Here is a 13,932-nt window from a genome sequence, read left to right on the forward strand (position 1 = left end):
TATATAGTCATTTGCTCAGTAGAGAAGCTAGTTTGGAAAAGGAACCAAATTGAATTTACAGAAAGCAGTAGTGAATAGATTAAACAGATTAAACAAAGATGAGTAGAGTAAGTGAATCCAAAGATAGATCTGAGGAAATTCTCTAAATTTTGGAATGGAAAGCATGAAAGCATTTAACAGTTAGGGAAGATAGAATAAGAAGCTCTGTTATTCCAACATATGTCTAAATATCTCCTGAGAAGAGAACAGAGAAAATGGGAGCAGGAGAGAGAGGGAAAAGAAAACTATTCAGAGAGTAGTTGAGAAGCTTTTCCAGAGTTAAGAAGGAACAAGAATCATGAGCAAATTAAAAAAAATTCACATTCTTATATGTGTATTGACATTGCAAAAGTACGAAGATAAAAATATTTAGAGCTAACAGAGAAAAAGATCCATGTATAAAAGAACAAAAGATTGGCAGCAGAACTTTTTTTTTTTTTCCAATAAAGGTAGAGAACCTAATAGAGTAGAATGTAGAATCCTGAGGGAGAATAGTTCTGAATCGAAACTGCTATATCCAGGTAATTTAGGTGTCATAGAGAAATAACACCATTTAGATAAAGATAGTATTGAGTACTGTCAGGCCACTGAGGAAAGAACTACTGAATCATGTGTGTTAACAAGAAGGAAACTGAATGCAACAAGAAGTAGGAAGCAATGATGAGCATAACTAAATAAATACACATTTTAAAATTGGTAAACATACTGGTAAACCTAAATAAGTATTGGCTTTAGAAGATAGTAATAATGTCATTAATTTAGGGGTTTTAGAAATAAGAAAACTAAACTACTAGCAAATGAAAAGACTTAAGTTCTTTGTCAGCTCAGTAGGAAAGAAAACAGATTGAAACTAATTTCAGAATTTCTTAAAAATGGTAAAATTGGTATGGTAAAATATAATGTATAACTTATTAGTGGAGGAAATCCAATAGGATAGAAGGCTAGGACTTTGAGGAAGGAGACAAGGTTGAAAATAAATATTTCTTAAATATTCATGCTGAAATTGAAGGATATCAGTAAAGGCATAAAATACAGTGTTTGGGAAATCAATAGAAGGAAAGAAAGGAAAACCAAAAAACATTGAAAAAAACTTGGGGAAGGGAAAACACAAAGTAGGATGATTGAAGTAGGAAATTGATACATTAGTAATCATAATATATATTAACAGTAAACGTATGTCAATGCAGAGTTGAAAATAAAGAGAAAAAATGTCAGTTTAATGTTAACCCCAATAGAAGTATAGGAGACAAAATAGACTCTAAAGAGGATATATTAGGAATAAAGAAGTAATTACTTAATGGTAGAAGTCATGTTCACTGGGAAGATAATAACAGTTCGGAACATGGTTTGAAATCTAACAAGATATTCTTAAGTATATAAAGCAAAAATAGACAATTATATGGAAAAATTTGCAAATTCTAGTTAAACCACTAATCATGGGATTTCTTTTTTCAAGATTTTATTTATTAGGAAGAGAGAGGGAGAGCATGAGCAGGAGGTGGGGCAGAGGGAGAGAGAGAAGCAGGCTTCCTGCTGAGCAGGGAGCCCCACATGGGGCTTGATCGCAGGACCCTGAGATCATGACCTAAGCTGAACCACTGAGCCATTCAGGTGCCCCCCCCACACTAATTTCCCCTTAGAACTGATAGAATGAGCAGACCAGATGGGGCACCTGGGTGGCTCAGTTGGTTAAACAACTGCCTTCAGCTCAGGTCATGATCCCGGAGTCCTGGGATCGAGTCCCACATCAGGCTCCCAGCTCAGTGGGGAGCCTGCTTCTCCCTGTGACCCTCTCCCCTCTCGTGCTGTTTCTCTCTCTCTTGCTCTCTCATAAATAAATGAATAAAATCTTTTAAAAAAAGAATGAGCAGACCAGAAATGATTAAGACTATGGAGACTCTAGAATTTTTGAATACCAGTTATTAAGCTTGATTTAATATTTCTGTTTGGAATAATAAACCCCATATTATAAATTACACATTCTTCTGCAATGTATTGAAAATACACACAATTTTACCATCTATTAAGGTCAAAATGAAGTCCCAAAATGTACTATAGAATTTATCACATACTATGTCCTCTTGTTAAAGTTTCATGAAAGTAGAAATCTGTAATGAAAAGCCTAACCGTTGTGATTTGGAAACTGAATTTATCAATTTATGAATTAAAATTCATCTGGCAATAATAAAGTATTTAGACCTGAATAGACATTAAAACGTGGAAACTTAAGGGATACAGCTAAAGCAGCTAACTTTTTGAGGAAAGTTTACAATCTTAAATGTATGGAGTAGAAAAGAAATTAGTGAGCTCAGTATTCAACTTAATTAAAAACTCAGTAGAGGAAATTTAGAAAGATATAGACATGAATGAAACAGATACAGTGGAATGTAGTAAAAATGAAGTACATTTTCACACATCAACAGAAACAAACGTGGATTAAAGAAGCAAGACAAAGAATATATTCTATATGATCCTGTTACATAAAGCTCAAACACAAAACTAAATAATACATTACAAAAAGTTATGTACATAGTTGGTAAAATTAAAATAGGAGCAAGGAAATGAAAAAAAATTCAGGATATTGGTTGAGAAAGGGGGAGAAATTTTACAGGGCAAAAGACTATCCACGGGCTTCAGAGGTATTGGGAACATTCTTAGTTTTAAGCTGGGTAGTTTGGGTCCATAGGTTTTCATTTTATTACATTTTAAACTTGTATATATATGTTCTATATATTTTAGTTATTCATGTGCATACACCAAAGTAACAACCTTAAAAAGAAGCAGATCAGAAAGATAAACTGTTTCTTGAGAAGAGATAAACCCCAACAAGGCTTATTCAAAGATAAAGAGGCACAAATAAATAATTTAGAATTAAAGTGTAAATGTAATTATTGATTATTGCCTGATTGAGGATCTGTAAGTTTTAGGTAGTAGATGTATAACTCTGAATCTACCTTGAATTAAGTCTGCCCTATTTTATAAATAGGTTTTGAAAACACATAATTCAATATCAAGAAATATATAGAGAATTTTTACCTTTATCTTGGTCAGTTTCTTTGGGTCTAAATAGTGGCAAGTTCATAAACTAAATCTCACTTTCTTTATTTTCTGCCCAATGTCAACCCAAATTGACATTTTGGTTTTGATTTGATCTCATTCTGCTCTAGGTGGGATCAAATTTTACTTGAACTGTTAATACTGATTTTTGGTATTCAGTTGAATTAATATGTTATTTATAGCAGGAAATCAGACTTTATGTATGCTTTTATGTCTGTGCTTTAAGATGTTTTACTATTTTCTATAAGGAACAAATATAAGCCTAGATTTATCTAATCCTTCTCTACATTGTAGAGATCTTGCTAATGATGCAGTCATGGCAACTTTCATTGTTTTACAAGTAACACTTTTTCCTTTCAGTAATCTTTAGTTTTTTGTTTTTTTTTTTTAAGTAAACTCTACTGCCAACATGGTCTTGAACTCAAGACCCTGAAACCAAGAGTCATGTATTCGACCAACTAAGCCAGCCAGCAACCCCTAGTCATTTTTAGGTTTGATTCTCAAAGCAAGCAATATGTATGTTTTTTTTTAATTGTAGCTATGTCTGTTTAAGTTGAACATTTATAGTTCAAATATGGCATTTCTTTTTTAGTAACTGTTAATGCCTTAAAATATTTAAAGTCATTGAATTATGCAAGGTTTAAATTAAATTTGGCCACCATTTCTCCAAGATTTTTTTGTTGTTGTTTTGTATTGTTCTTGTGTGTGTGTTTTAATATTATAGGCTATCAAGATGGAAATGATTCAGAGGCTTCAGGGTCATCCAGAAGAGGTGGAAGAAGTAGTTTCCGAGGTTGCCATGGAGGATTTGGTCTAGGAAGTCCAAGTTAGTAGTGACTTGCAAATAGTGTGTTTTATCTGTTAGATTTTATTTTTCATCATTTCCTTTTTATACATAAGGTTGTTGAGAGGATTATATGAGAACAGCTTAGAGTGACTGGTACATAATCACCTACATTGTATATAACATTATTTTTTAGACACATATCTCATTGCATACTTGTTAGTTGGAATATATGAATCTTTCTAGAAGTTTCTGTGACTCAGCTCTTTAATCTTATTTATTCTAAGTGTTTTAGAGCCTTGATAATGACAGCCAACCTTAGAAAGAGGTGGCCTTCTCTAAAGTTCTCCCCCTCCAATATAACTTTTTTCACTAATGTAGCTTTCTACCTTAAATTATTCTTGGAGCTAGGGGTATTGACTTCAGAAGTCACTGTTGGATTGCATTTGTCTCTTAATGGAGGAGGATAGATTAGTGGTTTTGGAAGTTAAAATTAAATCTGTAATAATGATTTAATAAATGTGTAGGAGATTAGTGAATTGTCACTTTTAAAAAAGTGTAGGGGTCTAGGGGTTATTGTTCAGGACTTGGAAGGTTTGATTTGGCAACAGTGGGAGCAAGGGGGTGCTATTCTGGAGAATAAGTAATGAGATGATGGGTAGTAACAGTTTACTTTTTAGAGGTTATTTAACTTTTGCTTATATGATATTTTAACATAGCATTGGCCCTAATGCTTTTATAAAATAATTTTAATAAAATAAAACTTTGAGGAAGTAATTTGTAATTAAAGGAGATGATGTGGAGGAATTCTTTGTATGGTACTTCAAAAAATTGCTCATTGTGATTCCTTTAAAATTTAAACTATTTTGCCTCACATATTTAACTTCTGGCACTATGACTTGATTTTCTTCTCTATACTGTATGATTTTAAAACTTCTTAAAAGTAACATAATCTCATTTTTATTATGTATAAATATAGATAGTGAATATGAACAAGATGAGGGGACACAGCGCACTGGTGGCCTTTTTGGTTCTAGAAGACCAGCATTAAGTGGCACAGGTGAGAAATTCTTTTTCTTTTTCTTTCTTTCTTTCTTTCTTTCTTTCTTTCTTTCTTTCTTTCTTTCTTTCTCTCTCTCTCTCTCTCTCTCTCTCTCTCTCTCTCTCTCTCTCTCTTTCTTTCCTTCCTTCCTTTTTTTTTTCTAAAGATTTATTTCAGAGAGAGAGAGATAGTATAAGCATGAGCTGGGGGGGAGAAGCAGAGGTAGAAGCAGACTCCCTGCTGAGCAAAGAGCCCCATTGTGGGGCTGGGTCCCAGGACCCTGGGATCATGACCTGAGAGGAGGGCAGATGCTTAACCAACTGAGCCACCCAGGCGCCCCAGAAATAGAATTTCTTATTGAATGTTAACAATTCATATATGCTTTTAGCTCTACAATTAGTAACTGAATAGATACATTTAAGTATACTAGGTTAGCTCATGAGTTTCTCTGCTTTTAGATCTGCAGGCAAAAATAAGTGGGCAGCTTTGCCTTCCTTAGAAAATTTGTGCACTGTGAATTATTTCTTCTCTCTTATCTACCAGTTAATTTGAGGTGTAAAGTATACCTTTAATCAGAGGAAGGAAAATTAAGTTTGTAGTGGTTTCAAAAAGAACTCTGAGGGGATTTGAGGAGAAAATGAAAAAAAAAAACCCCACCACATTTGTTGATAAAAATGTGCAAATATGGATAAACTGGTACATTCAGACAATAGAATATTATTGAACACCAAAAGGAAATGAGCTATCAAACTATGAAAAGATAAGGAGGAACCCTAAATGCATATTACTAAATGAAAGAAGCCAATCTGAATAGGCTACATACTGTATAATTTCCAACTGTATGATGTTCTGGAAAAGAAGCAACTCTGGAGAAGGGTAAAAAGATCAGTGGTTGCCAGTCATTGCGGGGAGGGATGAATAGCATGGAACATTTTTTCTAGGACAGTGAAAACACTCTGTGATACATTAATGGTGGATACATGTCATTTTGTATTTGTCCAAACCCCTAGAATGTACAACACCAAGAGTGAGCCCTCCTGTAAACTTTGATTATGCCGTGTTAGCTTAGGTTCATCAGTTGTAACAAATGTACTACATTGGTGGGGGATATTGATAATGGGGGAGGCTGTTCAAATGTGGGGGCAGGAGGCTACCAGTGTATGGGAAATCTCTGTTCCTTTCCTTCAATTATTCTGTAAATCTAAAACTTTCTTTAAAAAGGTGGGGGGGAATCTTTAAACAAAATGTTCAAATGAGGAAAAGATTTAAATTAAATGTAGAATTAAGAGATGGATGGATGAAAGGGCCAGGAATCCTTAGCACTCAATATTTGAATACAAATAGCTATATGGTTTATGTGTTCAAGGAGGAGAGCTGTGTTTAAAAAAAAAAAGGTGAGCTGTGTTTTCTCTAAATAATCTGCAAAAAAAAAAAAAAAAAAATGCATTACAGGTAATGGTGACACTTACCAAAGCAGAAGTGGCAGTGGAAGTGGACGAGGTAAGTTCTAACTTGGTTTACCTATATATGGTTAATTAACATTATAGTAATCCTAATTTCATTTTTGATATTACAGGTAACTGTTACTGCTTTTATACATTTTGAGGAGTAGACATATACTCAGTCTGTTTTGGAGAGTTAATATTCCTCAGCGTAACAGTTCCATTATAGGAATTGTATACCATAGATGTATTTGCTCAATGTATGCACAAGGGTGTTCACTAAAGCTTCATTTATAATAAAAAACTGAAAAGCAACAAAATATATCAATAAATAATGGTTTAATAAATCATATCACCCTAAAATGGGATGTTGTGCAGATGTTGAAGATTGAAATAGGTCTGTATGTGCATGTTCTTATATTAAAACAATATGTTTTTTTCTTATGGGATAGTTATTTGGTATAAGGCATAAAGAAAGCTCAGTATACATGATTTTGTACTATGAAAATTTTTTTCAGAGTTATAAATATTTAAATGTCATAATATAAAATTTAAAATGCTTTCCAGACTAGGAAAATAATAAAACTTACTTGATGTCTCTGAAAAATCCTCAGTGATCATTAGTAGTCTGAGAGCATTCAAAGAGACGACTCCCTTGAACTGCCTCTGTTACCCCACCTTGATTCTTAGATTCTTCATTATAGAAAGAGGTTATTAATGGTTAGTTAAACCATATCTACAAATGTTCAAATCTTGTTGGGTAAAGGATTCCAAAACCTGTGGACGTTCAGGACAAGAAAGAGAGCTTACATATAAAAATGTATCTAGTTAGATTTTCAAATCTAATGCAGTCCTTATTCTTTTTTGTGATAATACCAGAAAGTGGCACAATAGAGGACTAGTTATTTAAAACCATGAAGGTCATGTATGGAAAAGTGTTAACATGACAGGCCTGACTGCTTTTCTTTGAATATCCTGCTTACAAAGTTGGTTTTTTTCCTGGCATCTGGGAAATTGGATTTGGGGAGGGTTCTCTCCACCCTAACTAGTTTACGAATGGCTTACTGTGCCTGGAGTGTTTTTACAACAATGTACTTTTAATACCAGCTTTTCTTTCAGGAGTCTGGAATATTGGTATGTGCCAGGCAGAAAGTGGCTACATTTTCAGCCTCTAATAAAAACCATGGGTACTGAGTCTCTAATGAGCTTCTCTGGTAGGCAGCATTTCCAAAAATGTTGTCACAACTTGTTGCTAGGGAAATTAAGTTTATCCTGTGTGAACCAGTGGGAGAGGACTCTTAGAAGCTGGTGTCTGCTTATCTCTGGACTTTGCCCCATGCACCTTTTTCCCTTTGCCCATGCTCCCTGTCCTTTCACTGTAATAAATCCTAGTTTGTGAGTATGACTATATTCTGAGTCCTGCTGAATCATACAACCTGGGAATGGTAGTGGGGATACCCCAATACAGTTGGACTTTTAGTTCATTTTAGAAAATACATTCCTTTGCTGAGGCATATAGCAACTAGGAAAGGGACTGAGCAGCTTAAACAAAAACTGATAACATAAAACAGTATCATACACATAAAATCAGCATTTTGAATATTAAAATTGTTAAGGATTCTATTAATCTTAATTGTCTTACTCATATGAAGGACTTTAAAGATGTTTGTCCATTTTTAGAATTTGTTCTCTTTGAAGACAAGCAATGAAAATAAAGATGTGCACAGCCTTGTATCTTGACTAATTATCAATATGGATTTCTTTAATTAGGTGGTTACAAAGGTTTAAATGAAGAAGTAGTAACAGGCTCCGGAAAAAGTAAGTTTTACTTTAGAATAAGGTATTTGATTTTTATAGTGAAAGTTCTTTCATCCCTCATTTAAAAAAATATTTATCTCTTTTTTGGGTTTGATTCCCTTTAAGATTCTTGGAAGTCAGATGCTGAAGGAGGAGAAAGTGGTGACACTCAAGGTATATTAATTTTTGTGTGAGCCATGTGAACGTCTGTTGCATTTTAATAAAAATGAAAAATAAGAGCAGAGTTAACCTTTTTTTTTAATTTGAAGTGAATTTTAATGGTAAACAGTGGGAAGTTCTTCAGTATTTACAATTTGATTTTCAGTTTTTGTTTTCTCTCTCACTTTTCTTCTGGTCCTTGTCATGTAAGCTCTGTCTTTTGTTTGAATCCTAAGGACCAAAGGTGACCTACATCCCGCCACCTCCACCCGAGGACGAGGACTCCATCTTCGCACACTATGAGACAGGCATCAACTTTGACAAATATGATACTATTCTTGTAGAAGTATCTGGGCATGATGCGCCACCAGCAATTCTGGTTAGTGTGATAATCATTTCTGAATTGACTGTAAAGCAAACTTCGTCATGTATATGGTACATTTCTGTAGGTTGTTATTACTGAATACAGAAATTTCATTTTTAGCAGATAATGGTTTAGGTTAGAAATTAAGAACCACATCTACCATATACTATTTGTAGAATTAATGGCTATGTTGAAAGAGTATTAAATTTCATCCTCACATTCCCAAACTGGGATGAGAACTTCATTTAAACTTACTAAAAAGGATATTTTTCCTAGGGATTGAAGATTTCTGCTTCCTAAGTATGTGAGAAAGTCTGTCTTAGGAGAATGATACTCTGAGGAGTGGGAGGTTCCTACAGTCCCCTGTTGTTAATGGGCCATTGTTACTGATCAGGATATTTATATTTTACAGGTTTTAAGGGGCCAGGAAAAAATGTCTTTAGAACTAGTGTCTGTAAGGGTACTCTTTAATTCCGTCAAGTAATAATATACAGGCTGTAGATAGTACTTTTGAGTGGGGGCATATTGGTAAAGTAACCTTAGTATATAAAGTGGAATTAACAAAAACTTGAGACTAACTCAAATGAAATATGTTTATGGAATGATCTGCATATGATAATATGGAATTTAATCATACTCTTCCCCCCCTTTCTTTAGACTTTTGAGGAAGCTAATCTCTGTCAGACACTGAATAACAACATTGCTAAAGCTGGTTATACTAAGCTTACTCCTGTGCAAAAATACAGTATTCCTATTATACTAGCAGGACGAGATTTGATGGCTTGTGCTCAGACAGGGTCTGGAAAGACTGTAAGTCCTTTTTTTCACATGTATTCTGCCCCATAATCAAATTATTAATAGTTTTTGAACTTTGGTTCTTCTCAAGTACTTTGAGTCTTTTTTGTTGGATGGGAGGTTGATGATTTCAGTGAACTGTTAAAATGGGTATTAAAGAGGGCACATACTGAATGGAGCACTGGGTGTTATACACAAACAATGAATCATGGAACACTACATCAAAAACTAATGATGTAATGTATGGTGATTAACATAACATAAAAAAATACTAATTTTTTTGCTTCTGAAATCTGGTTTTATTGGGGTTTGTATACTTTTTTTCAAGATTTTATTTATTTGATAGAGCGAAAGAGCACAAGCAGGGGGAACAGCAGAGGGAGAGGGAGAAGTGGGGGGCTCGATCCCAGGACTCTGGGATCATGACCTGAGCCAAAGGCAGATGCTCAGTCATCTGAGCCACCCAGGCGCCCCAAGGGAGTTTTATATACTTCTGAAGAAAGAATTTTGAACTATTTCTGGAGTAGTGCTGCAGTTCATAGATGTTTAGTCCATTTTAAGACTGTTAACTCCTCCTGGAAGATGGTAGTGTCTAAAACAAAAGGGGCGCCCTGGGTAGCTCTGTCAGTTAAGTGTCTGACTCTTGATTTTGGTTCAGGTCATGATCTCATGGTTGTGAGATTGAGACCCTCATCGAGCTCCATGCTGAGCATGGAGCCTGCTTGGGTTTTTTTTTCTCCCTCTGTCTTTGCCCCTCCCCGCCTCAAATAATTAAAACAGAATGATTGAGGGTCAAAGCACCAGAGGTTATAAAATGCAGAGAAAGAGAGAAAATCAGTTGCATAATAAAGCTGATAAAATTTTGGAGTCAAAAGAATGAGAAATCGCAATATTCATTGTACCTGGTCTATAATATGAAGTAACTTCAGGTTATGTTATCTAAAAGAACTCTGATGAGATCAGGTTGGTCTCGGGACTTACCTCTGGGATCTGTTAAAGAGGGTTCCCTGAGATGAGTCTTAAAGCCTATCCTTTCTGAATCAAAGAATTGTGTTTCATGCTAGTTTAGCTTTAATCAGCCTCTGTAGTAGAATTGAAAGGATAATAAATGAGTTGTATAATACAGCTGCTGATGAATGACTTACACGATTTTGGAGGTAGATTTTACTGTCTAATTTGCTTAATGAGAAAACTCTAGCACTCTTGCCACATTACCTTCCCTAAGGGTGAGTAATCCAAATGAATGATTTCCCAATTTTTGCTGTTTGTGTACCACCTTTGTCATGCATTCTGTGATATTTGTAGCTCTACTCCAGAAGGAATTCATTTAGAGTAATTCCTAAATGCAGTGATTTATATCAGGTTATGTGTACATTACCCTCTGTAAATAAGTTTATGTTAAGTATTTAGAATTCATGGGTATGCTTTTTAAATAATTGAAATATACCTATCAAAAGTTGAAGTGTTAAAAACTCACTGAAATAAAAATTGTTCTCCTCTCTCATCTTAAATTTACCAGCAAGGTGGAAGAAGAATCTAGAAGCTGTAAGGGAATAAGGAATAGGTTTATTTCTACAGGGAGAAGGATGACGTATTATAAATTTGTAAATTATGTAATTCAACTTCTAGGCAGCTTTTCTCTTGCCAATTTTGGCACATTTGATGCGTGATGGAATAACAGCCAGTCGTTTTAAAGAGCTGCAGGAACCAGAGTGTATTATTGTAGCACCAACTCGAGAATTAATCAATCAGATCTATCTGGAAGCCAGAAAGTTTTCTTTTGGGTATGTACATCTGGAATGCCACTCAAAACAAGCTTTTCTTTATAGAGATTTTTCTCACTTATTTTGGGAAGAACTCAGTGCAGTCATGTAATTAGTGTTACTTGATTGAAGTGTACTTTTTCATAATCTTTATGGAATCCCTGTTTATTTTTATCTTTAAAAGAAGCATGTTTATTTTTAAAAAAGAAACATGCATATTAAAAATCAGATGATAATGGAAGTAGAAAGATAAAATAGTGAATATGTTGATGGTATTTTTTCTGGTTGTTTTAAATGCATGTTTGATGCACTTAGGGTGTTCCTAGTAATAATCTGTTCACATGTAACTTCATAATATAGAAAATGCTTATATCATAATCACCCCAAATTTTAATCATTTTTAAGATTGTTTAGGTGTACATATTTTATGTCTCTAGTTTGGGGCATTTAGGTTGTTTCTAGTTTGGGGCTACTATAAATAAAATAATGAACAGCTTGCTAAATAAAGTTTTTCTATTTTTATGTTTTAACTGTTTCCTTAGAGTAGGATTTTACAAGTTTAATCTTAAAGGGTATGACCTTACAGCTTTCACCAATATATATTTCTATCAGCAGTATATGAGAATGCCGGTTTCACTATACATTCTGCCAACATTTTGTATTGATTGCTGCCTAACAAATTACCTAAAACGTAGTTGCTCAAAATGATAAATATTACCTAATAGTTACTGGGGATAAGGAATTGGGGAACAGTTTAGCTGAGTGCTTCTGGCTTGAGGTCTGTTATAAGACTGCAGACAAGATACCAGCTAACAATTGTAGTCATCTGAAGGCTTGACTGTACTGCTCCTGTAAGGATCCTTGGTTGTTCTTAGGAAGTGACATCTGGCCTGCTTAGAGTGATGAATGAGAAAGAGCAAGGAGGAAGCTACAGTGGCTCTTTTAAAAACAGTCTGTCACTTCTGCCATATTGTGTTCATTACTCAGCAGGTTACTAAATCTACCCCATACTCAGAACTAACTATGTCATTTGCTGGAACCAGTGCAAAATGAAAACACAGGGTCCTTTGTTCAAAAATTATTAATGAATTTTAAGACAGTGTGTCGCAGAGCATTAAACCAAGCTAAGAGCTCTTCTTACCCTGGGACCCTATGTGACTGCACAGGTTGCACACGTATGAAGCCAGCCTTGCACACACTTAAGGGGAAAGAGAGTTAGGATCTATATTTGAAGAAAGGAAGGAATATGGAAGAATTTTGTGTATAACCACCACAGGTAGCTTCACTTTTTTCATTTATTTATTAAGAGGTTAAACTACTTTTGGAATGCTTAATAAATTTTCCTTTGTTAATTAAACATTGTTATTTATCACTTTATCTGATAGGATCTTAGTGTTGTTTTTGCAGTTTTTTTTTTTTTAGAGCTTTCTATGTAGAAATTATTAACATTTTATTTTCTGTGAATCAGTTCATTTTATTTTTTTACGTAGGCTCCACGCTGGGCATGGAGCCCAGAGTGGGGCTTGAACTCAAGACCTTGAGATCAAGACCTGAGCTGAGATCAAGGGTCAGATGTTCAACCAACTGAGCCACCCAGGTGCCCCTGAGTCAGTTTATTTTAAAACGAGAAGAAAAAACTAAAGTTATTAAAAAATCTAATGTCAAGCTTAACAGATTTTTTTTTGAAAAAGTGGATATATATTGCTTAGGCCAGTGTACTATGTTGCCTTTAGGCTTTTAAGTCAAGTAAAAAATAACACATATTTTCTCTCTTAAAAACAAAAACATTTGCATGGTAAATTCAGATAACATGTATGTACAAAATGAATATTTGTACATGGAAATTTGTTGTAACGTTGTGGCAGAAGACAAAAGTATTTAAATGTCTGTCATTCAAGGACTGGTTAAGTTATGGTACACTTAGAATAATAACGGTAATAACTAAATTACTGAATCCTTAGCATTTACTAAGTTATAAGTACTTTTTATGTATTACCTTATTTAGGCCTAGCAATAGGAGAAAGCAAAGAATCTGTTTAAAGTAATGAGTTTATTTAATAAAGTTTTTGGGTGCCTGGCTGGTTCATTCAGTAGAGCATGCAACATTTTTTGTTGTTGTTGTTGTTAAAGATTTATTTACTTGAGAGAGAGAAATCTCAAGCAGTATGAGCCTGATGCAGGGCTTGATTCCACAACCCATGAGATCATGACCTGAGCCAAAATTATGGGTCGGGCACTTAACTGACTGAGCCACCCAGGAGACCCAAGCATGCAACTCTTATCTCAGGGTCATGAGTTTGAGCCTCAAGTTGGGTGTAGAGATTACTTAAATAAATAAATAAACTTGAAAAAAAAAAACCCATAAAATTGTCCTGTTCTCTTCACCTCCGCCCACTTACTTAATTCTCCTCTTTATAGAGCCACCTACTCATAATAGTTTTGTATGAATTAGTATAGAAATAACTGGTGCACATGTATGCACTTTAATCCTCCTCTAAGCAAATGGTAGCATACTAAGCTGTTGTCACTCTATTTTTTTAATGGTAAATGTTGGAGATAATGCTTAATCTGGAATGTATTATACCCCTTTTCTTTTTTGAATGCACAGTATCCCTTTGGATGACTGGACTATAGTTAGAACTTTTCTACTGTTACTTAGTTTTCAGTCTTTTGATACTAAAAATAAAGCT

At 34.4% G+C, this 13,932-nt stretch overlaps 1 protein-coding gene across 5 annotated transcripts in view; it reads left to right on the forward strand.

Moving 5' to 3' along the window:
• Positions 1–13,932, forward strand: part of DDX4 (DEAD-box helicase 4) — a 69,062-nt gene that overhangs the window by 41,270 nt on the left and 13,860 nt on the right. For 3 of the 5 annotated variants that reach the window (XM_088023638.1, XM_028119076.1, XM_028119077.1), the window contains 8 exons: positions 3,821–3,922; positions 4,860–4,940; positions 6,375–6,422; positions 8,135–8,182; positions 8,288–8,335; positions 8,557–8,699; positions 9,342–9,494; positions 11,109–11,263. In XM_088023638.1, the coding sequence (XP_087879764.1) occupies positions 3,821–3,922; positions 4,860–4,940; positions 6,375–6,422; positions 8,135–8,182; positions 8,288–8,335; positions 8,557–8,699; positions 9,342–9,494; positions 11,109–11,263 (778 nt within the window). Of the gene's footprint in view, positions 1–71; positions 95–3,819; positions 3,923–4,859; positions 4,941–6,374; positions 6,423–8,134; positions 8,183–8,287; positions 8,336–8,556; positions 8,700–9,341; positions 9,495–11,108; positions 11,264–13,932 lie in introns of all 5 variants that reach the window. The other 2 variants (XM_088023637.1, XM_028119078.1) reach the window with 2 other exon arrangements.

This window comes from Eumetopias jubatus, unplaced genomic scaffold, assembly GCF_037043125.1.
Source record: "Eumetopias jubatus isolate StellerSeaLion01/CBP00866 unplaced genomic scaffold, mEumJub1_p1.0 scaffold_5, whole genome shotgun sequence".
NCBI lineage: Eukaryota > Metazoa > Chordata > Mammalia > Carnivora > Otariidae > Eumetopias > Eumetopias jubatus.